General features: G+C 42.1%; 2 protein-coding genes across 4 annotated transcripts in view; both read right to left on the reverse strand.

Moving 5' to 3' along the window:
• Window positions 1-15,156, reverse strand: part of LOC112220182 (N-chimaerin-like) — a 30,942-nt gene extending 15,786 nt beyond the window's left edge. Inside the window, exons 1-7 of one of the 2 annotated variants that reach the window (XM_024381871.2) lie at window positions 14,972-15,156; window positions 14,692-14,763; window positions 13,307-13,345; window positions 13,169-13,224; window positions 8,163-8,194; window positions 7,940-8,053; window positions 2,406-2,694 (exon numbers count right to left, since the gene is read on the reverse strand). In XM_024381871.2, coding sequence (XP_024237639.1) covers window positions 2,406-2,694; window positions 7,940-8,053; window positions 8,163-8,194; window positions 13,169-13,224; window positions 13,307-13,345; window positions 14,692-14,710 — 549 coding nt within the window. In that variant the 5' untranslated portion in view covers window positions 14,711-14,763; window positions 14,972-15,156. Of the gene's footprint in view, window positions 1-2,405; window positions 2,695-7,939; window positions 8,054-8,162; window positions 8,195-13,168; window positions 13,225-13,306; window positions 13,346-14,691; window positions 14,764-14,920 lie in introns of both variants that reach the window. The other variant, XM_024381870.2, reaches the window with a different exon arrangement.
• A 1,578-nt stretch (window positions 15,157-16,734) lies between these two features.
• On the reverse strand, window positions 16,735-19,507 carry atp5mc3b (ATP synthase membrane subunit c locus 3b). 2 transcript variants are annotated; one of them, XM_024381872.2, is made up of 5 exons: window positions 19,394-19,507; window positions 19,085-19,175; window positions 18,141-18,218; window positions 17,659-17,849; window positions 16,735-17,276 (listed from the first exon to the last, which is right to left on the reverse strand). In XM_024381872.2, the coding sequence occupies exons 2-5, from the start codon at window positions 19,121-19,123 to the stop codon at window positions 17,162-17,164; spliced, it is 423 nt and encodes a 140-aa protein (XP_024237640.1). In that variant the 5' UTR covers window positions 19,124-19,175; window positions 19,394-19,507; the 3' UTR covers window positions 16,735-17,161. The 2 variants fall into 2 exon arrangements, with proteins under 2 accessions (XP_024237640.1, XP_024237641.1); XM_024381873.2 differs by having other exon boundaries at window positions 19,085-19,167; window positions 19,394-19,471.
• Between the last annotated feature and the right edge of the window lie 4,922 nt (window positions 19,508-24,429).

Below are 24,429 nucleotides of genomic sequence, written 5' to 3' on the forward strand. Positions count from 1 at the left end.
TAGCCTTCCACAAGCATCCCACAATATGTTGGGTGAATTTTGGCCCATTCTTCCTCACATAGCTGGTGTAACGGAGTCAAGTTTGTAGGCCTCCTTGCTTGCACACGTTTTTTTTCAGTTCTGCCCACAAATGTTCTATAGGATTGCGGTCAGGGCTTTGTGATGGCCACCTTGACTTTGTCGTCCTTAAGCCATTTTTCCACAGCTTTGGAAGTATGCTTGGGGTCATTGTCCATTTGGAAAACAAGCTTTAACTTCCTGACTGATGATATTGCTTCAATTATATCCACATAATTTTCCTTGATGAAGCCATCTATTTTGTGAAGCTGATGTACGAAGGGCTATATAAATAAATTTGATTTGATTTGACTAATTTATTTGAATTATCTCCTTATATGAACTGTAAAACTGAAATTGTTGCATTTATATTTTTGTTCAGTATAATTGCCCCCTTACACTCAACTGATTGTGCCACCTATAGCAACAATGACTAACCAAATCCTTCCTGTAGGAGCTGATCAGTCTCTCACATCACTTTGGAAGAATTTTGGCCAACTCCTGCATCCAGGACTGCTTTAACTCAGCGACATTTGTGGGTTTTCAATGATGAACTGCTCGTTTCAAGTCCTGCCACAATATCGCAATTGGGATTAGATCTCCACTTTGACTATGCCATTCCAAAACTTAAAATGTGTTACTTTTAACCATGTTCATGTAGACTTGATTGTATGTTTTGGATCATTTCCTTGTTGCATGACCCAGCTGTGCTTCAGCTTCAGTTAACATTCTCCTGCAGAATTCTCTGATACAGAGGATAATTCATGATGTCTTCTATTAAGGCAAGTCGTCCAAGTGCTGAGGCAGCAAAGCAACCCCAAACTGTCACACTACCACAACCATGCTTGACCGTTTGTATAAGATTCTTACTGTGGAATGCAGTGTTGGTTTGCGCCAAGGATAAATAGGGCCCGTTTCACCACTTTTGACTCCTGTCCATAGAACATTCTTCCAAGAGTTTTGATGATCATCCAGGTGCTTTTTTAGCAAAATGTAGTCAATTTTTTGGACGAGAATTGCATTTATATTTTTGTTCAGTTTGTGTGTACATGCAGTGCATTCGGAAAGTATTCAGACACCTTAACTTTTTCCACATCTCGTTACGTTAGCCTTATTCTAAAATTGATTAGTTGTTTTTTCCTCAATCTACACACAATACCCCATAATGACAAAGCAAAAAAAGGTTGAAACATTTTTGCTAATTTATTTTAAAAACTCCAACGGAGTTTTGAGAGTCCTTTAGGTGCCTTTTGGCAAACTCCAAGTGGCGGTCATGTGCCTTTTACTAAGGAGTGGCTTCTGTCTGGGCACTACCATAAAGGACTGACTCGTGGAGTGCTGCAGAGATGGTTGTCATTCTGAAAGGTTCCATCTCCACGGAAGAATTCTGGAGCACAGTCAGAGTGACCATCTGGTTCTTGGTCACCTGACCAAGGCCCTTCTCCCCCAATTGCTCCGTTTGGCCAGCTCTAGGAAGTGTCTTAATGGTTCCAAACTTATTCCATTTAAGCATAAAGGAGGCCAATGTGTTCTTGGGGACCTTCAATGTTGTAGACATTTTTTGATACTCTTCCCCAGATCTGTGCCTCGACACAATCCTGTCTCGGTGCCCTACGGACAATTACTTCGACCTCATGGCTTGGTTTTTGCTCTGACATGCACGGTCAACTGTGGGACCTTATTTAGACCGGGGTGATCCTTTCCAAATAATGTAACCAGTTGAATGTATCTACAGGTGGACTCCAAGTTGTAGAAACATCAAGGATGATGAATGGAAACAGGATGCACCTTAACTCAATTTCGAGTCTCATCGCAAAGTGTCTGAATACTTATGTAAAAAGGTATGTTTATTTAAATATTAACACATTTGCAAATAAATAAATAAATAAAATAAAAACCTGTTTTTACATTTTCATATTGTGGTATTGTGTGTAGATTGATGAGGGGAAAAAATGATTTAATCAATTTTAGAATAAGGCTGTAAAGTAACAAAATGTGGAAAAAGTCAAGGGGTCTGAATACTCTCAGAACGCACTGTACACGCCAGCAAATCCAGGTTCCATGAATCACAAAACGACAAAGTTCAGTTCAATAGTATGAAGTGTTAAAAACGGATCTCAGGATGCATCTAATAGACAGAATTTTTTATCTTCTTTTGGTGAGCAACAAGAGCAGTGCTACCAACTTTCTGCACATTAGAATAGTAGAGCTGGAATTTCTTGACATGGAAAACATTCACTTCTGCCTGGTTTTCACATTGCATTCATTTCAGCATCTGCTCCATTTGTTTCCTTTTCCAGTACAGTAAAAGGCTGACATTTTTAGGACAGTGAGAGAGTGTTCCTTACCCCTTTCTCCTCGTCACCCAGCTCTCCCTGTGGCGCAGGCCCATCAGGAACCTCCTGGCACACAGGCAAGTGTTTCTTCAGCGTGGGCTCCTTGTTGAGTGTTGTGTAGCCAATGTGCTCATAGATTGGGTTGATGGTCATCTTAGCGATGTACTCTGCTGCCTTGGTCTCGATGTAGAGCGTGATCAGCCCATCTGTCACAAGGTCGTGGATGGACTCAAAGCGCTTCTCCCCAACAAAGTGTTTCCCATCACGGTAGAGGCGGAAGTTCCTGGTTTGATTTCCAAAGCTGGGTTCAGGATATAGGGGGGAAAGAGGAAAAGGGAAGGGGGAGGGAAATCAGTGAGAATCAGTTTCTATGGGTAGGAGAGTGTCCTCGTACCCTGGATCAGTGGAAAACCAAATTTAAAAAATTTCGCAAAAGTGCTAAAAAAAGGTTTTTATATCCAGTAATGACTGCTAGATCAAATAATTTCTTCCCTGCACATAGTGGTTATAAATAATGGTGACCTTTATTAGAGCTGATCAATACATTAAGTGTATAGTGAATGCTAACAAAATTCCGCATCTCACAGGAAAAAGGCCTCTCAGATGTGCATGCTGCAAAAGCGCCAACCATTACACTCTGTACGGACAGCAAATCCAATCACTGTGCACAACATGAGCCAGAACAATGCAAGGAATTCTTCATCATTGGGTAGATGCAAGAGACCAATATTTCAACCTCATCTGTCAATGAGAAATAAAGGGAGATAGTTGGCGAAGAGAAGAAAGTGTTCCTGTGTGAAAAGAAAAACACAAACCAGCACAAATAACACAGGAGACATCCTAAACTAACTAGCTAAGAATCCTTACACCAATACTAACCAGACGCAAAGTTCATTACCTAACCCTTCCAAATTGAGATCCAAGGATGCCCATTGTTAGACAACCATTTTCCAGCCATCCTTACAAAGGTGATTATATTTATGGAAAGAAATTATAGCAAAGAATCAGCAGAGGTGAGACACTTAAGCAGAGAAAATAAATACTTCTCTCAGATATACAGGAGGAAGAAATGCAGTTTATTTGCATTTCAAAACCTCATTGCTTGTTTGGAAAACAATGAATTTTCACATGAGAATTTCAAAACGCTGGCCTAGTTTTAAAAACACAAAACCAGAGCCAAAAACATTCATCACCTCTGCCGATCTGCTTTAACGAGACCAAATGAGATATGGGACAGAAACGGTTTGAGGGAAGCCTCAGACTGGGGGATTATGAAAAAAATAAACACTTGGCAGCCCTCTCACTGGCTTCAAGGACAGAGCCCAGACCTGGGAATACACTGTGCATTAGATTTACCACGCTAACGACATCTGCGACAGAGGAAGGTATACTCCTCTGTCGCAGAGGCAAACACATAAGCGAAGCAATGCACAGAGTGGCAGGTTGACACTAGAAGCACAACTTGGCTGACCTCAATAAATACAAGAAATCAACATTTTCATCACAGCAGCTTCAAGGAAAATGACCTGGATAAATAATTACATTTAGTCAGGCCCCAGTGCATAGGCAATACAGCACTTGACAGCTGATCAATGCTGCTCATACAACCTATGTTCCCTGAATGGAATTACATTTGAACTTTCAAGATAAAGAACACACACACTTTTTAGAACATTCTGTTTTAGAAAACTCCCCTACATCATTCAATGTTTATTTTCCTGGTGATTCATATCATCAGTGTAGGACAGAAACTGACTCTTCCTTCCTAATGTTCTTAATGACCAAAGTAAGAATATGGCGTTAATGTGTGTGAGCTCTTTAAAGCCATCTACGGAGTTTGATGTAGTTTTAGTTTGCTGTTTATGGGCTGTAACAGAGACACATAAAGCTCTCCCTCGCTCTCCATTTGGAAAATCTGACCATTCTTTCCTCCTGAGTCCTGCTTACAAGCAAAAACTGAAGAAGCAGGAAGTACCAGTGACTCGCTCAATACGCTACAGAACTGTTTTGCTAGCACAGACAGGAATATGTTTCGGGATTCATCCAATGACATTGAGGAATATATCACCTCAGTCACCGGCTTCATCAATAAGTGTCTCGACGACATCATCCCCACAGTGACCGTACGTAAATATCCCAACCAGAAGCCATGTATTACAGGCAACAGCTGCATCGAGCTAAAGGCTAGAGCTGCCGCCTCAAGGAGTGGGACACTAATCTGGACTATTATAAGAAATCCCGCTACGCCCTTAGACGAACCATCAAACAGGCAGAGTGGATTAAGATTGAATTCTACTAGACTGGTTCTGACGTTCATCAGATGATGTGGCAGGGCTTGAAAACTATTACAGACTACAAAGGGAAACACAGCCGTGAGCTGCCCAGTGACGCGAACCTACCAGACGAGCTGAATGCCTTTCATGCTTGCATCAAGGCAAGCAACACTGAAGCATGCATAAGAGCACCAGCTGTTCCAGACGACTGTCTGGGTAGACAATGTGAGCAAGACCTTTAAACAGGTCAACACTCACAAAGCCACAGGGTCAGACCGATTACCAGGACATATACTCAAAGCATGTGCAGAGCAACTGGCAAGTGTCTTCACTGACATTTTCAACCTCTCCCTGACATAGTCTGTAATACCTACATGTTTCAAGCAGACCACCATAGTCCCTGTGCCCAAGGAAGCGAAGGTAACCTGCCTAAGTGATTACCGCCCCATAGCACTCATGTCGGAAGCCATGAAGTGCTTTGAAAGGCTGGTCATGGCTCACATCAACAGCATCATTCCAGTGTTTATTTATTTATTTTTTATTTAACCTTTATTTAACCAGGTAGGCAAGTTGAGAAAAAGTTATCATTTACAATTTCGACCTGGCCAAGATAAAGCAAAGCAGTTCGACACATACAATGACAGAGTTACACATTGAGTAAAACAAACATACAGTCAATAATACAGTATAAACAAGTCTATATACGATGTGAGCAAATGAGGTGAGATAAGGGAGGTAAAGGCAAAAAAAGGCCATGGTGGCAAAGTAAATACAATATAGCAAGTAAAACACTGGAATGGTAGATTTGCAGTGAAAGAATGTGCAAAGTAGAAATAAAAATAATGGGGTGCAAAGGAGCAAAATAAATACAGTAGGGAAAGAGGTAGTTGTTTGGCAAGCTTGGCAAGGGCTGACAACCAACTGCCGGATTGACAGCGAACACCCGGTCATAAACTTAAACAGGAGAACTCTCTCACATGCTCTTTAGTATCAACCAAAGGAATGTCTTTGTTCACAGAAACTTTTGCCCACCCAAAACTCTAACATCCAAAAAGTGATAATGAAACAATATTTCTAACACAACAATGTGGGAAGTGGTCAGTGGGGAGATGTAGAAAACAAATGTCATATCCACATCACCAATGAACTATCATGGTCCAAACACACCAAGACAGTTGGGAAGAGGGCACGGCAACACCTTTTCCCCATCAGGAGAAAATATTTGGCATGGGTCCCCAGATCCTCAAAAAGCTCTACAGCTGCACCATCGAGAGCATCCTGAGTGGTTGCATCACCGCCTGGTATGGCAACTGCTTGGCATCTGAAGCTACATTAGGGTGCTACAGAGGGTAGTGTGTACGGCCCAGTAAATCACAGGGGACAAACTTCCTGCCATCCAGGATCTATATACTAGGCGGTATGTATCAGAGAAAAGGCCAAAAAATTGTCAAAGACTCCAACCACCCAAGTCATTGACACTTCTCTCTGCTACCACACGGCAAGCAGTACCGGAACGCCAAATCTAGGACCAAAAGGCTCCTTAACAATTTCTACCCCCAAGACATAAGACTGCTGAACAATTAATCAAATGGCCACCCGCACTATTTACATTGATGCCCACTCCCTCGCCCCAAATTCATATTACACTGCTGCTACTCGCTATGTATTATCTATGCATAGTCACTTTACCCCTACCTACATGTACAAATTACCTCGACTAACTTGTACCCCCACACATTGACTGGGTACCCCCTGTATATAGCCTCGCTATTGTTATTATAGTGTTACTTTTTATTATTTTCTACTTGGCAAATATTTTCTTAACTCTTTCTTGGACTACATTGTTGGTTAAGGGCTTGTAGTAAGTAAGCATTTCACCTGTTGTACTTGGCGCATGTGACAAATAAAGTTTGACTTGATATGTAGGCGGTGTGTGTATGTGTGCAAGACTCAGCAAGCCTTGGCGTCACACGAGTCTGAGCCGTCTTTCACATTTGTGAATGCAATATTCAATAATACACTACATGACCAACAGTGTGGACGTACTCAAACATCTAATTCCAAAATCATTTTAATATGGAGTTGGTCCCCCCCTTTACTGCTATAACAGCTTCCACTCTTCTGGGAAGGCTTTCTACTAGATGTTGGAACATTGCTGCGGGGACTTGCTTCCATTCAGCCACAAGAGCATTAGTGAGGTCGGGCACTGATTTAGGGTGATTAGGCCTGGCTCACAGTCGGTGTTCCAATTCCAACCCAAAGGTGTTTGATAGGGTTGAGGTCAAGGCTCTGTGCAGGCCATACAAGTTCTTCCACACAGATCAAACCATTTCTGTGTGGTCCTCCCTTCGTGCACGAGGGCATTGTCATGATGAAACAGGAAAGGGCCTTCACCAAACTATTGCCACAAGGTTGGAAGCACAGTATTGTCTAGAATGTCATTGTATGCCATAGCTTTAGGATCTCTCTTCACTGGAACTAAGGGGCCTAAAACAAACCATGAAAAACAGCCACAGACCATTAATCCTCATCCACCAAACTTTACAGTTGGCACTATGCATTCGGGTCGGTAGCATTCTCCTGGCATCCGCCAAACTCAGATTTGTCTGTCGGACTGCCAGATGGTGAAGCTTGATTCATCACTCCAGAGCCCGTTTCCACTGCTCCAGAGTCAAATGGCGGCAAGCTTTACAGCACACCAGCCGACGCTTGGCATTGTGCATGGTGATCTTAAGCTGGTGGTGTGCAGCTGCTTGGCCACGGAAACCCATTTCATGAAGCTCCCGACGAACAGTTCTTGTGCTGGAGTTGCATCCAGAGTCAGTTTGGAACTCAGTTGTGAGCTTTGCAACCGAGGACAGGTGGTTTCACGTTCTGTGAGCGTGTGTGGCCTACCTTTTCACAGCTGAGCCGTTGTTGCTCCTAGACGTTTCCACTCACAATAATGGCTTAGATGTTGAGGTCACCAGCTGAAAGGTGTTTCTTCCTCAGACACATTGGTGCGGCTGGCTTCCGGGTTAAGCCAGCAGTGTGTGAAGAAGCAGTGCGGCTTGGCAGGATCGTGTTTCTGAGGACGCATGGCTCTCGACCTTCAACTCTCCCGAGTCCGTAGAGGAGTTGAAGTGATGGAACAAGAATAACTACCAAATGTAAATCTCAAAATTGGGGAGGAAAATGGGGTGTAAGTACAAAAAATGATAAACTAATCAAAAGAAGTCATGCATCACACTGTTTGGAAAATCTATCTGTAGAAAAGGTGTGCGTGTGCCTAACCGTAGGGCCAGTGTATAGGTCCCAGGCTGCCTCTGGCTCTCTCTGATGAGGTAACTCCCCTCTGCCACACTCAGCAGCTGGTCAGCCTCCTCTCTGGAGATCATCCCATGGTACCTGGGGAGAAGACAGAAGATTGGAAATACAGATGCAGACTGGATTTTTTTTTAACTACAGCAATGACTAGTTTTGTATATAAATTCTACATTGAAATAATCCAACTTACTCTCTCCCATAGTATTTGGGCCGGTTATCCACCTGAAAGCAAATAAAATATTCCATTGATAAGTAAATCAAGAAAAATAGACTTCTGGTTTTCGGATTGTGAAGGTTGGAAGGTTAACCAGGGGAGAACTAAGTCACCGCAATAGTACTTTACTTGCATCAGCTATACCACTGGGATGCATTCCGTAGGACACAACACAACATCATGGAAGATAATAAAGAATTATCCACCGTATGCTACGCGACTTGACTACTGTTAAGACATATAGCAAACTTAAATAGGATCTAATGCCCACCATCTAGGTGTTTCCGAGAAAGGTCACTGGATAAGCACCATGGTCAGAGACAATGCTAGGATGCACAGGTGTCCATCAAGGGGCTGGCCAAGCCAGAATGTAATAATACTTCGTGAGACAGCTATAATTATTATTTTTTGCATCCCTTATCACACTCTTGCAAGCTTTTCTTTAATATATTCAACTGGCTATGAAGTGAAATGGCGGCACACACATACACACACACACACAGTGGGGCAAAAAAGTATTTAGTCAGCCACCAATTGTGCAAGTTCTCCCACTTAAAAAGATGAGAGGCCTGTAATTGTCATCATAGGTACACTTCAACTATGACAGACAAAATGAGAAAAAAAATCCCAGAAAATCACATTGTAGGATTTTTAATGAATTTAAGTATATGGTCAATAACAAAAGTTTCTCAATACTTTGTTATATACCCTTTGTTGGCAATGACAGAGGTCAAACGTTTTCTGTAAGTCTTCACAAGGTTTTCACACTGTTGCTGGTATTTTGGCCCATTCCTCCATGCAGATCTCCTCTAGAGCAGTGATGTTTTGGGGCTGTTGCTGGGCAACACGGACTTTCAACTCCCTCCAAAGATTTTCTTCTTATGAAGCCACTCCTTCATTGCCCGGGCGGTGTGTTTGGGATCATTGTCATGCTGAAAGATCCAGCCACGTTTCATCTTCAATACCCTTGGAAGGAGGTTTTCACTCAAAATCTCACGATACATGGCCCATTCATTCTTTCCTTTCCACGGATCAGTCGTCCTGGTCCCTTTGCAGAAAAACAGCCCCAAAGCATGATGTTTCCACCCCCATGCTTCACAGTAGGTATGGTGTTCTTTGGATGCAACTCAGCATTCTTTGTCCTCCAAACACGACAAGTTGAGTTTTTACCAAAAAGTTATATTTTGGTTTCATCTGACCATATGATATTCTCCCAATCTTCTTCTGGATCATCCAAATGCTCTCTAGCAAACTTCAGATGGGCCTGGACATGTACTGGCTTAAGCAGGGGGACACGTCTGGCACTGCAGGATTTGAGTGTGTGTTACTGATGGTAGGCTTTGTTACTTTGGTCCCAGCTCTCTGCAGGTCATTCACTAGGTCCCCCCGTGTGGTTCTGGGATTTTCACCGTTCTTGTGATCATTTTGACCCCACGGGGTGAGATCTTGCGTGGAGCCCCAGATCGAGGGAGATTATCAGTGGTCTTGTATGTCTTCCATTTCCTAATAATTGCTCCCACAGTTGATTTCTTCAAACCAAGCTGCTTACCTATTGCAGAGTCAGTCTTCCCAGCCTGGTGCAGGTCTACAATTTTGTTTCTGGTGTCCTTTGACAGCTCTTTGGTCTTGGCCATAGTGGATTTTGGAGTGTAACTGTTTGAGGTTGTGTACAGGTGTCTTTTATACTGATAAGTTCAAACAGGTGCCATTAATACAGGTAACAAGTGGAGGACAGAGGAGCCTCTTAAAGAAGAAGCTAGAAATCTTGCTTGTTTGTAGGTGACCAAATACTTATTTTCCACCATAATTTGCAAATAAATTCATTAAAAATCCTACAATGTGATTTTCTTTCTCATTTTGTCTGTCATAGTTGAAGTGTACATATGATGAAAATTACAGGCCTCTCTCATCTTTTTAAGTGGTAGAACTTGCACAATTGGTGGCTGACTAAATACTTTTTTGCCCCACTGTATATAATATATATATATATGTATGCATGCCGCCCCTTGTGTGCACATTCGGTAAAACCATATATCCTGGTATTGTACAGAAATGTTCTGAAAATAGGAATACCTCCCAACCCTAACTGCAACACAACAGTAATAAATGTTGATATGTGAATTTCTAGTAGATATTTCCGGTAGTGTAGGCCTGGACAACTGCACTGGATTCTCTGTGGCATTGACCACACTGTTAGTGTTGTCACATTCCCATAGAAACGTTGAGACCCCGCAGAGATATTAATTTCACTTCATAGCCAGTTGAATATATTAAAGAAAAAATTATATATATGGAAAAAAGTATTTGATCCCCTGCTGATTTTGTACATTTGCCCACTGACAAAGAAATGATCAGTCTATAATTTTAATGGTAGGTTTATTTGAACAGTGAGAGACAGAATAACAACAAAAATCCAGAAAAACGCATGTCAAAAATGTTATAAATTGATTTGCATTTTAATGAGGGAAATAAGTATTTGACCCCTCTCAAATCAGAAAGATTTCTGTCTCCCAGGTGTCCTTTATACAGGTAAGGAGCTGAGATTAGGAGCAAACTCTTAAAGGGAGTGCTACTAATCTCAGTTTGTTACCTGTGTAAAATACACCTGTCCACAGAAGCAATCAGATTCCAAACTCTCCACCATGGCCAATGAACATGAACAATGCCAATGAACATCTGAATGATTCAGAGGACAACTGGGTGAAAGTGTTGTGGTCAGATGAGACCAAAATAGAGCTCTTTGGCATCAACTCAACTCACCGTGTTTGAAGGAAGAGGAATACTGCCTATGACGCGAAGAACACCATCCCCACCGTCAAACATGGAGGTGGAAACATGTTTGGGGGTGTTTTTCTGCTAAGGGGACAGGACAACTTCACTGCATCAAAGGGACGATGGACGGGGCCACGTACCGTCAAATCTTGGGTGAGAACCTCCTTCCCTCAGCCAGGGCATTGAAAATGGGTCATGGATAGGTATTCCAGCATGACAATGACCCAAAACACACAGCCAAGGAAACAAAGGAGTGGCACAAGAAGAAGCACAGTCCTGGAGTGGCAAAGCCAGTCTCCAGACCTTAGTCCCATAGATCTGTGGCGGGAGCTGAAGGTTCGAGTTGCCAAACATCAGCCTCGAAACCTTAATGACTTGGAGAAGATCTGCACAGAGGAGTGGGACAAAATCCCTCCTGAGATGTGTGCAAACCTGGTGGCCAACTGCAAGAAACGTCTGACATGTGTGATTGCCAACAAGGGTTTTGCCACCAAGTACTAAGTCATGTTTTGCAGAGGGGTCCTAATACTTATTTCCCTCATTAAAATGCAAATCAATTTACAACATTTTTGACATGCATTTTTCTGGATTTTTTTGTTGTTATTCTGTCTCTCACTGTTCAAAATAAACCTACGATTAAAATTAGACTGATAATTTCTTTGACAGTGGGCGAACGTACAAAATCAGCAGGGGATCAAATACTTTTTTTTTTCGATCGATCGATAGATAGATAGATATACACACACACACACACACAGTTGAGGTCTGACGTTTACATACACTTAGGTTGGAGTCATTAAAACTCGTTCAACCACTCCACAAGTTTCTTGTTAGCAAACTGTAGTTTTGGCAAGTCGGCTAGAACATCTACTTTGTGCATGACACAAGTAATTTTTCCAACAATTGTTTACGGACAGATTATTTCACTTATAATTCACTATATCACAATTCCAGTGGGTCAGAAGTTTACATACACTAAGTTGACTGTGCCTTTAAAAAGCTTGGAAAATTCCAGAAAAGAATGTCATAGCTTTGACAGGCTAATTGACCTAATTTGAGTCAATTGGAAGTGTACCTGTGGATGTATTTCAAGGCCTACCTTCAGACTCCGTGCCTCTTTGCTTGACATCATGGGAAAATCAAAAGAAATCAGCAAAGACCTCAGAAAAAAAATTGTAGTCCTCCACAAGTCTGGTTCATCCTTGGGAGCAATTTCCAAACGCCTGAAGGTACCACGTTCATCTGTGCAAACAATTGTACACAGGTATAAACACCATGGGACCACGCAGCCGTCATACCGCTCAGGAAAGAGACGCGTTCTGTCTCCTAGAGATGAGAGTACTTTGGTGAGAAAAGTGCAAATCAATCCCAGAACAGCAGCAAAGGACCTTGTGAAGATGCTGGAGGACACAGATACAAAAGTATCTATATCCACAGTACTATATCGACATAACCTGAAAGGCCACTCAGCAAGGAAGAAGCCACTGCTCCAAAACCGCCATAAAAAAAGCAAGACCACGGTTTGCAACTGCACATGGGGACAGAGATTGTACTTTTTGAAGAAATGTCCTCTGGAATGATGAAACGAAAATAGAACTGTTTGGCCATAATGACCATCGTTATGTTTAGAGGAAAAAGGGTGAGGCTTAGAAGCCGAAGAACACCATCCCAACCATGAAGCACGGGGGTGGCAGCATCATGTTGTGGGGGTGCTTTGCTACAGGAGAGACTGGTGCATTTCACAAAATAGATGGCATCATGAGGCAGGAAAATTATGTGGATATTTTGAAGCAACATCTCAAGACATCAGTCAGGAAGTTTAAGCTTGGTTGCAAATGGGTCTTCCAAATGGACAATGACCCCAAGCATATTTCCAAACTTGTGACAAAATGGCTTAAGGACAACAAAGTTGAGGTATTGGAGTGGCAAACACAAAGCCCTGACCTCAATCCTATAGAAAACGTATGGGCAGAATTCAAAAGGTGTGTGCGAGCAAGGAGGCCTACAAACCTGACTCAGTTACACCAGCTCTGTCAAGGAGGAATGGGCCAAAATTCACCCAACTTATTTAGCACCTAAAGCTGCAATATGTAACTTTTGTGACCAGAACAAATTCACATAGAAATGTGAGATATAGATTTGTTATTCTCTTTGAAAGCAAGTCAATGAGAAATTGAAAGCAAGGCTATTATTGAAAGCAAGTCAATTACCTCAGAGGTGCAGGTCAGTCGCCGTGGATGTGGTGCCTCCTGCTGGAGCTGATACACTTGTGCAAAAACAGAACACAGTAAAACATGATTACAGTGCTCCCTACAATATTTTCATCATTAGAATACATTTATACTCACGGTAAGATTTCCACACTGGCGGCCTGTATTCATCATGGTCTGAGGAAAGAAGAACATAATTTCAAGTCTTAAAAAACTTTAACATTGACACACTACCAAAAATCTTTTATTTCCTGATTGACAGTGCCTCCAGGTGGTCATTCTATCACACTACACTTAAACTGTGTTGATTAAGCCACCCTGACAAATTAGATTTTCTACAGATTCAGTAACAGACAAGATATTTTTGACCCCAAACAAATGATTACATTAGCAGGCCTTCAGCACAATACAGGGTCACTCATTTTAGGCTAGACGCAAGATACTATGCAACTAGCCTAATCAACAATACCAAACTAATGCTGTGGGAAAATTAGCATTTTATGCAAATTCAGAATAAATCTAACATTGATATTAGCTTAGGCTTATTGTACTTGAGAAGTAAGTTCATCAATAAATTAAAACATTTATACATTATGGTGCCAAGCCAAACTGTTTTATGAGGGCTTTACTTTTCACACATCCGCCATTGTTGGTATGGTCGCTGTCTCCACTCGTAGCAACATATCCTTATAAAAAAATACCACTGTTCTATACTGAACCATACCACTACCGTAGCACATGCAGTTTGGGTCGACACCATTGTGTAGGATAGCTTTAAAGAGAGCTACTACTTACTACTGACAAATATTTCAATTAGGCTACTACAAGGATGTTCTGACCCTCAAATAGCTATTGCACTACATAGGACTGCAGACTGTGCTTTCAATCACACCATGAAAGGACTATGGCATGTGTGTTCTGACAGAATACACTGGATATCTGTCCCAAAGCACAGCGCTTCCAGTCTCATCCCCCACAGCCTGGAAGTTAGCTCGATCTTAAACTTGAAATGCACGTAATTTCCAGCCCCCTAACCGTTCTGTATGTATTTTCTCTCCCTCTCCTAGTTCAAATGTTACTGATATGTCAATGTTTTTTTGTTTAATGCAACAACAAAAAAGGCAAGACTGTAGTCTACTATTCCACCTCATGAAAAGTCTTGTGATACCCTTTGGTGATGAAGGGGTTTTAACATGGCTTAAAACGCTATAATACATGAACGTTGACAACGACTTAAATAAACTGTTAGTTAGCTAGCGTTAGCTATCGAACATCGTATCTACAAATCTGATGACGCAAAATACGGTGTTTCTATACTGTGCGAAAGAACTCTACAGGCCTCCCGACAAGGCCAAAAAAAATGCTGGCCAGATGGACAAACACAGATCACATTTCTATAGCAAAACATTTGCATATCTGTCACATGCATTACTAGGAAGCTGGCGTTAGAGCTGGTATTGGAACTAGCGAGGTATCAAACTGACAGAAAGGAACAGTTAACTAGCTAACGTTAGTTAACTTACCAAATACATTTAGAGCCATTCTTGGTGCGATAACTGATGCGCAATATGACTATTTCCACCGCCGTTAGAAAGCTGATAAGGGGAATACAGTGAATAAATATTATTTTGCGAGAAAACATTCAGCAACTAGGAAAAAAAATTGAAAACTGTATCAAAGTGTTTATACTACAATAACAGAGCCAGTCCAGGCTAGATAGCGTTGGACACTTAAGTTAACGCGTTTGCTCACACTGAGTCACCGCTAGTAGTACCGCCGACTTCATGACAAAAATAAACAAACCTAAGGAATGGGAACAGGCGTAGATGCAAACATGCATTTATCTACAGTGAGGGTAAAGCCTATATGTAATGTATCCGGTTGCATATGCATGCATATAGCTAATATAATTGATCCCAACAAACACCGTATCTATATTCTATAACGAAGTCGCCATCTTGTGATATCACGTGACCATCAGCCTCAATTTTAGGCCGTAGTTTTACCATGGTTACCATGTGAAGCTGCTCAGAAAAGGATGGGGCAGGGTTGGTGCTATCTGGGATCCTTAGGATGTCCCTACCCGTAACTATTTTACATTTCAATTTGGGAAGTCCCAAGGATCCCGGAAAGCATGGACCGGTGCAGCAGCAATCCAGTTAAATCACCATGTTAGAAGGATGACAGAATCCATACATCTGATTAGATTAATATACCGTTGAGATGTCCTTGTAATTTCGTTCTCGTTTTTTTGGGACATCCTAAATGGAAATCTTAACTGCAAATTCGGCTCTGCAAGTAGGCCTAGTACAGGCAATGTTTGAGCTAACGATTCATAAATCCTGCAGTCCAAAGGTAAGACCACTACTTGTGCCACCAGTCAAACACACGTACACATGGATTGTGTGTTGTAGATATGTGGTAGTAGAGTAGGGGCCTGATGGCCCATACCTAATATGTTGTGAATGTATTATGTTTATTTTTTACAACTGCCTTAATTTTGCTGGACCCCAGGAAGAGTAGCTGCTTCCTTGGCAGCAGCTAATGGGGATTTATAATAAATAGAAATACAAAATACCTATTCTATCATGGAAGGTGTGTGTGCTACCAACTTGATCTTGTAGGGTCATGAGAAGGAGCACAGGCCTTGTGCCAGGCACCATAATAGTAATTTATTACACATGTAGGCTGTACTTGGCAGCTATAGCGTAATTACATACATAGCACATAAGTAATTAAACAGTTAAAAATCAGGATGGGGGCAGAAGCAGTTTGTTTTTGGTAGTGTCAATGGGCTGAGCAGCAGGAGGCAGCATTCACAGGAATGAAGAATTAAGGTCACAGCAAGGGGGGTTATTGGTCAGAATCAGACAGGTCCAAAGCCATTAGCAGCACACTGCACTGTCCACTCACATACAACCAGTTGCATTATTCCCTCCCCCCTCTTAAAGCATCCTCCTAGCATTAGCACCAAGTCAACTATGCTCCAACAAAGGCTATCCCACTATTACAAAGCAATGCATAGTGTGAGAAATAATGGAGGGTCAATTCAAAAGCCCAGGCACTGCACAGGATCCAAACTCCATGTTTTGTATTCAATATAGAAAGTGAAATTCAATGGACCCAAACTGTTTCAATTTAGCATGCAGATAAAATTAAACAGCCAATGTTAGATCATCTCTGCTATGAATGTTTTAACTACCGGTATCCATAAATAATATCTGCTCATGACAACCAAAATGTTTACTTAGCGCTATGAAGTTTATAATCTCAAAATGCAAGAGATTGGAAGTGTCTATTCAATTGTAATCCAACAGCTGAACTAAAACTCACCAAATCTAAAATATCTTCAAGATCACGCGAAATGTATGGCTTTGGGGTGAAGTTTGCCCTAGGTAAAGAGCTCAGATCAGCTTCCCCAATCCCAACGCAAAACTGACCCAATATCAGCATCTATTGGCAACTTTAACATATATTAAATGGCTGTTCTAAAAAAATAAATGCAAAGCAGAGTCAAGTTGATCATTTTTCATGGAATAGCAGAAGAGGACATTGTATTACACCAGTGAAAGATGACTTCAGTATTTATTACAATTAAGAAAAGCATATGATAACCAAAAGTACAGTAAAAATGTACTTAAACTCACTTGATTGCAATCAACCTTAACATACCTATATGCTTTGTTTTGAGCTGAAGGGCACACACTAGAGAAATGCATTTGTTAATCCAAAATCTGGTGTTCCTTTAAATGTTTTGCAGGGAAGTGGGGCTACACACAAAATAACTAAACAATTTTAAAGTGAAATACATGCATTTAATTCTGTAATTGGTTACATTTTTACAATACATGCCTTTTCTTTTGTCAGCCTTCAACAAAAACTTGGAAAATGTACAATTCTATGACCAACACTGAACAATTTGGGTTGCTCGAGTAAAATAGGTAGCCACAGCTGTGGTTTCAAAATCATGATCACCATCTGCAGTAGACCTATTTACATGGCAAACAGGATCAGGAAAGCAACCATCAAGCAGAACAGACCCATGGCTTCAGACAGGGCAAATCCCAGGATAGCATAGGAGAAAAGCTGCTGCTTTAGGGAAGGGTTCCTGGGGAGAAAAAAAATAATAATAATTGCTAGTGCCATGAATCAAAACTGTGGGAGAGACTTGCAGCCATAGCGATTGTTTACCATTTTCACAAACATTGTAAAACAAATGACAAAAATCAACAAAGATTCACATAAAGGGCATAAAGTAGGGCACCATATTTATAAAAAAAAATGTACCTTTATTTAACTAGGCAAGTCAGTTAAGAACAAATTCTTATTTTCAATGACGGCCTAGGAACAGTGGGTTAACTGCCTGTTCAGGTTGCAGAACAACAGATTTGTACCTTGTCGGCTCGGGGATTTGAACCTTCCGGTTACTAGTCCAAGTCTAACCACTAGGCTACCCTGCCGCCCCAATATCTACTAATGGCAATAATTACCTTGCATAGCCGATGATAAGGCTGCCGAACACAGTCCCGATTCCAGCACCAGAACCAGCCACTCCAACTGTGGCAGCTCCAGCGCCGATGAACTTGGCTGCTGTGTCAATGTCTCTGCTCACAGCACTAGTCTGGAAACCCCGCAGTGCTACCTGAGAAAAGGCACTCTGTGGCACAAAGTCAGTGCTAGCCTGGGAGCAACAAATAAAAAGTCACAAAAAAATAATGAACCAATTGATCATAAAAACAGCTTGAAGATAAATATTACAATCATTTATGATTAAGACAACACTTAAATCATTGCAGAGGGGTCCAATAAAATTTGGAAGAGAACAGAGGGCTGTTTCCTTATCATTTCTATCAGCAACATTTTACCTAAGGAAAAAAAATCTAGACTAAAAGGTAGCATCAGTTGTCCATAGAAGTTTGTTGTTCCTCAGGGTAAAGGCGCTAAGGGGTAAAAGGGGCAGGTAGACACTCACCTCTCCTGTTCTGACATCCGGTCGGGAAAGCACAGACGCAGAGAGAGGTCTGTATAATGCCCTGGATCCAGCACGGACCTGCACATTTTTATAAAATGGTATACGTTAAGTGATGCAACTTCCATAACATTATTGTAACTTGATTATAAACACACCACTACAAAAAGAAATAACATTTGTTAACAGTCGCAAGGGGACACATGGCCAAATCATATGTACATCACCACTGACCAACTGTACAAGTCAGATGTGGGCAGTACAACAAGTAACTAGTAGCTTGCTACATACTACTAGCAAGCTACAGAGCCCCCCTCCCACACACACTGAGGAGAATGTGCTGTTAAACATGACAAATGCATGGAAGCACTGCAGTGTTTAGTTCCAAATATCTGCCTCTACTGAACCAGCCCTTGCAGATGTCCTAGACGACCAACTCAGAGGGCATTATGGAGTGGATCAATATGGAGTGCCATGGTCCAAAATACACAAACGCCAAACTGGCAAAGGGCACAACTAGGATTGACATTACTAGTAGCAAATGCACATAGCCAAATGAAATCAGTCTTTGCTGCTTTATTTCTGCATGACCTTGAAATTACAAAGTCTCATTGGCTCATTCGAAAGCTAACGAGCGATGGTTAGCAACCTAACGTAAGCATAGCTAAAGCTGGCAACCTAGCTTAGGTGACAAGAGGTAACGTTATTTCCTAAGAGCAGGTTTAACAATTATTATAATTATTTTTAAAGGTTAGCTAGCTACGTTGATTTCAATTACATTTCAAGCCAAGTTACTTACAATTCAGTGTGCACAATTGCATGCACTGAAACGTTACAGCAGTTCGTTCCTATGTCACAAATAAGTATAAATTCAGCAGGCCCATCTAACTTGCCTAGTTAACATTATGCTATGACAACTTATATGCATCATTACTTTCACAACTCACCAGTGCAGGCGTAGAAACGAACTTCGCACAGGCGTACATATTAGTTTAATGTGTTGACTGATCAAATCAACTAGACGAGTCACCTGGTTGTCTCAAAAAAAAGAGAGAACAGTCGCTAAGGTCAATGATAATTTCACTACAAATTCAAAGATACAGCGAATCCATGAAAACGATTAACGTTATGTGCAAAACAACTGTATTCACATAAATTATGTGTCGGTGTGGGATCAAAAAGACTTTAGATAGAAGATGAAAATGGATTGTTAAAATGTTTCAGCGTAGATCCCCATTTGCCTCCCCTTCACTTACCGGCTGCAGAGGTCGAAGCGCTGAGGAACAACTGCGCATGCCCGAAACCGTATTTAATCATATTCCCGGATGACGGGTTTACGACATCAGACCTCATTCCTTAGCTAGCACCTTTGTTAGAATATTGGAAAGAAAAATAGTACAATCACAGCGTATTCAATATTGTTCCTATCAACCATCTATGTTTCTATTTATCAATCAAATATCTATTGTATTCGTTTCAATGACAATGTGACGTATTTTAATCATGCTACTAGTGATAATAAACTCATAAACGCAGGGTGATAGTAGGGCACACTCAAAAGGGTTTCTTTCTACTTGTGTGAGTGCCACACTGTTCACCAGTGATGTTGAACTGCTATTTTTAAATTCTCTGTGAATGTATGTATCAGTTTTACCCCACATATTTGTTTTAACCCCAAAATAATTTTGAATTCTAGTTTTCCTGTTCTTTAGCCTTTTGTTGTATTCATATATGGACAGTGTCATCCTTTTCAAATGTTCTCTTGTATATTACATTTTTTTTAAATATATAAAACCATTAATTTATTTATTGAGTTTGGTTTTGCACTATAGCAGATCATATACAACATGATCCATCTCCAGCAGAGGGGGATGTGGTGTAAACAAATCAAATCAAATTTTATTTGTCACGTACACATGGTTAGCAGATGTTAATGCGAGTGTAGCGAAATGCTTGTGCTTCTAGTTCCGACAATGCAGTAATAACCAACAAGTAATCTAACTAACAATTCCAAAACTACAGTCTTATAAACAGTGTAAGGGGATAAGAGAATATGTACATAAGGATATATGAATGAGTGATGGTACAGAGCAGCATAGGCAAGATACAGTAGATGGTATCGAGTACAGTATATACATATGAGATGAGTATGTAAACAAAGTGGCATAGTTAAAGTGGCTAGTGATACATGTATTACATAAGGATACAGTCGATGATATAGAGTACAGTATATACGTATGCATATGAGATGAATAATGTAGGGTAAGTAACATTATATAAGGTAGCATTGTTTAAAGTGGCTAGTGATATATTTACATCATTTCCCATCAATTCCCATTATTAAAGTGGCTGGAGTTGAGTCAGTGTCAGTGTGTTGGCAGAAGCCACTCAATGTTAGTGGTGGCTATTTAACAGTCTGATGACCTTGAGATAGAAGCTGTTTTTCAGTCTCTCGGTCCCAGCTTTGATGCACCTGTACTGACCTCGCCTTCTGGATGATAGCGGGGTGAACAGGCAGTGGCTCGGGTGGTTGATGTCCTTGATGATCTTTATGGCCTTCCTGTAACATCGGGTGGTGTAGGTGTCCTGGAGGGCAGGTAGTTTGCCCCCGGTGATGTGTTGTGCAGACCTCACTACCCTCTGGAGAGCCTTACGGTTGAGGGCGGAGCAGTTGCCGTACCAGGCGGTGATACAGCCCGCCAGGATGCTCTCGATTGTGCATCTGTAGAAGTTTGTGAGTGCTTTTCGTGACAAGCCAAATTTCTTCAGCCTCCTGAGGTTGAAGAGGCGCTGCTGCGCCTTCTTCACGATGCTGTCTGTGTGAGTGGACCAATTCAGTTTGTCTGTGATGTGTATGCCGAGGAACTTAAAACTTGCTACCCTCTCCACTACTGTTCCATCGATGTGGATAGGGGGGTGTTCCCTCTGCTGTTTCCTGAAGTCCACAATCATCTCCTTAGTTTTGTTGACATTGAGTGTGAGGTTATTTTCCTGACACCACACTCCGAGGGCCCTCACCTCCTCCCTGTAGGCCGTCTCGTCGTTGTTGGTAATCAAGCCTACCACTGTTGTGTCGTCCGCAAACTTGATGATTGAGTTGGAGGCGTGCATGGCCACTCAGTCGTGGGTGAACAGGGAGTACAGGAGAGGGCTCAGAACGCACCCTTGTGGGGCCCCAGTGTTGAGGATCAGCGGGGAGGAGATATTGTTGCCTACCCTCACCACCTGGGGGCGGCCCGTCAGGAAGTCCAGTACCCAGTTGCACAGGGCATGGTCGAGACCCAGGGTCTCGAGCTTGATGACGAGCTTGGAGGGTACTATGGTGTTGAATGCCGAGCTGTAGTCAATGAACAGCATTCTCACATAGGTATTCCACTTGTCCAGATGGGTTAGGGCAGTGTGCAGTGTGGTTGAGATTGCATCGTCTGTGGACCTATTTGGGCGGTAAGCAAATTGGAGTGGGTCTAGGGTGTCAGGTAGGGTGGAGGTGATATGGTCCTTGACTAGTCTCTCAAAGCACTTCATGATGACGGAAGTGAGTGCTACGGGCGGTAGTCGTTTAGCTCAGTTACCTTAGCTTTCTTGGGAACAGGAACAATGGTGGCCCCCTTGAAGCATGTGGGAACAGCAGACTGGTATAGGGATTGATTGAATATGTCCGTAAACACACCGGCCAGCTGGTCTGCGCATGCTCTGAGGGCGCGGCTGGGGATGCCGTCTGGGCCTGCAGCCTTGCGAGGGTTAACACGTTTAAATGTCTTACTCACCTCGGCTGCAGTGAAGGAGAGACCGCATGTTTTCGTTGCAGGCCGTGTCAGTGGCACTGTATTGTCCTCAAAGCGGGCAAAAAAGTTATTTAGTCTACCTGGGAGCAAGACATCCTGGTCCGTGACTGGGCTGGATTTCTTCCTGTAGTCCGTGATTAACTGTAGACCCTGCCACATGCCTCTTGTGTCTGAGCCGTTGAATTGAGATTCTACTTTGTCTCTGTACTGACGCTTAGCTTGTTTGATAGCCTTGCGGAGGGAACAGCTGCACTGTTTGTATTCGGTCATGTTACCAGACACCTTGCACTGATTAAAAGCAGTGGTTCGCGCGAATGCTGCCATCAATCCACGGTTTCTGGTTAGGGAATGTTTTAATCGTTGCTATGGGAACGACATCTTCAACGCACGTTCTAATGAACTCGCACACCGAATCAGCGTATTCGTCAATATTGTTATCTGACGCAATACGAAACATATCCCAGTCCACGTGATGGAAGCGGTTTTGGAGTGTGGAGTCAGCTTGGTCAGACCAGCGTTGGACAGACCTCAGCGTGGGAGCCTCTTGTTTTAGTTTCTGTCTGTAGGCAGGGATCAACAAAATGGAGTCGTGGTCAGCTTTTCCGAAAGGGGGGCGGGGCCTGGGACACTAGGTGTCCCAGGCCCCCTGTGTGATGTAGTGGCAGCTAGGCAAGGTATCATTCCAGCTATACTGACCCAATCCCAATGTCAACCCTCAACCTTAACGCCCTGGGCACTTCAGTGATCTGAGAAGGTTTGACAGGTGTTAGCAATATGGCATTAAATCCAACTAGCCTATCTGAAGCCTAGGTGGAGCTATTACCATATCTATGCCATGTCCTTTCAGATCTCCAATCTGCACAGGGAGTAGGGCAGTGGTAGCAATGCATAGTATTCAACTCTTACACTACGAGGTCCGGAGCCTGCTTGTTTTCTGTTATACCTGATAATTAATTGCACACACCTAGTGTCCCAGGTCTACATCAGTCCCTGATTAGAGGGGAACAATGGAAAAATGCAGTCGAACTGGCTTCGAGGTCCAGAGTTGATTTTAAAGGCCGTAGGGTCTTATGATTAAAATTGAGATTGGGCCACTGTGTAGGCACACACACACACACATGCACACATGCACGCACGCACACACGCACATGCACACGCACACACAAACACACGCACACGCACACACACACACACACACACACACACACACACACACACACACACACACACACACACACACACACACACACACACACACACACATATACTGTACATACACAAAAACAAATGACCAGCTTAAAAAAAGAGTTGGATTAACATTCCTTGTCCATTAAATGAATGGTATTTTAGAGATAAGAGCAAAATAATGATGAACTACTATTTTCATGCCCTACCTCCCTCAACGATCTGTCTTTGTGTGTTTGTCTGGGTATGTGAGGGAATGACAGGGGCGAACAGACATGCAATGATTGGTTCATAGACAGGGTCTCTACCTATGTCTTCAAGGACATGTAGATGTAGCCTAGCTAAATTCCCAATCTGACCCTCATACCATCATGGCCACCTAATCATCCCCAGCTTCCAATTGGCTCATTCATCCCCCTTCCTCTCCCCTGTAACTGTTCCCTGGGTCATTGCTGTAAATCAGAATGTGTTCTCAGTCAACTTACCAGGTAAAATAAAGGTTGAGTGAAACATTTAAATGAAGATATTATACTGCATCGCCAAGGTTCTTAAATAACAGCAGTCTGAAGCTGATTAAAAGGCTTGGAGAGATGTATCATTAATGTATTGTGCTTGACCTTTTCTTCACATCAATATGACATTTAAATATCTAAACACATGCTTGGAAATTCACAAATGTGGACAACATACAGTAATTGTATTTGCATTTATTATGGGTCCCCATTCATTTTCCTGGGGTCCTTCAAAATTAAGGCAGTTATACAATTTTAAAAACATTACTCTACATTAATTACAGAATTCACAACACAATAAGTGTGTGCCCTCAGGCCCCTACTCCAATACCACATATCTTGCAATGCAAAATCCATGTGTACATGTGTGTATGTATGTTATCATGTGTGTGTATGCATGTGTCTGTGCCTATGTGTGTGTTGCTTCACAGTCCCCACTCTTCCTTAAGGTGTATTTTTACCTGCTTTTTAACTCTGATTCTACTGCTTGCATCAGTTACCTGGTGTGGAATAGAGTTCCATGTAGTCATGGCTCTATGTAGTACTGTGAGCCTCCCATAGTTTGTTCTGGACTTTGGAACTGTGAAGAGACCAATGGTGGCATGTCTTGATGGGCATGCATGTGTGTCCAAGCTGTGTGCTAGTATTTTAAACAGACAGCTCAGTACATTCAGCTTGTCAACACCTCTTACAAAAACAAGTAATGATGAAGTCAATCTCTCTTCCACTTTGAGCCATGAGAGATTGACATGCATGGCATTAATGTTAGCTCTCCGTGTACTTTTAAGGGCCAGCCATGCTGCCCTGTTC

Source organism: Oncorhynchus tshawytscha, linkage group LG07 (assembly GCF_018296145.1).
Source record: "Oncorhynchus tshawytscha isolate Ot180627B linkage group LG07, Otsh_v2.0, whole genome shotgun sequence".
Lineage (NCBI taxonomy): Eukaryota > Metazoa > Chordata > Actinopteri > Salmoniformes > Salmonidae > Oncorhynchus > Oncorhynchus tshawytscha.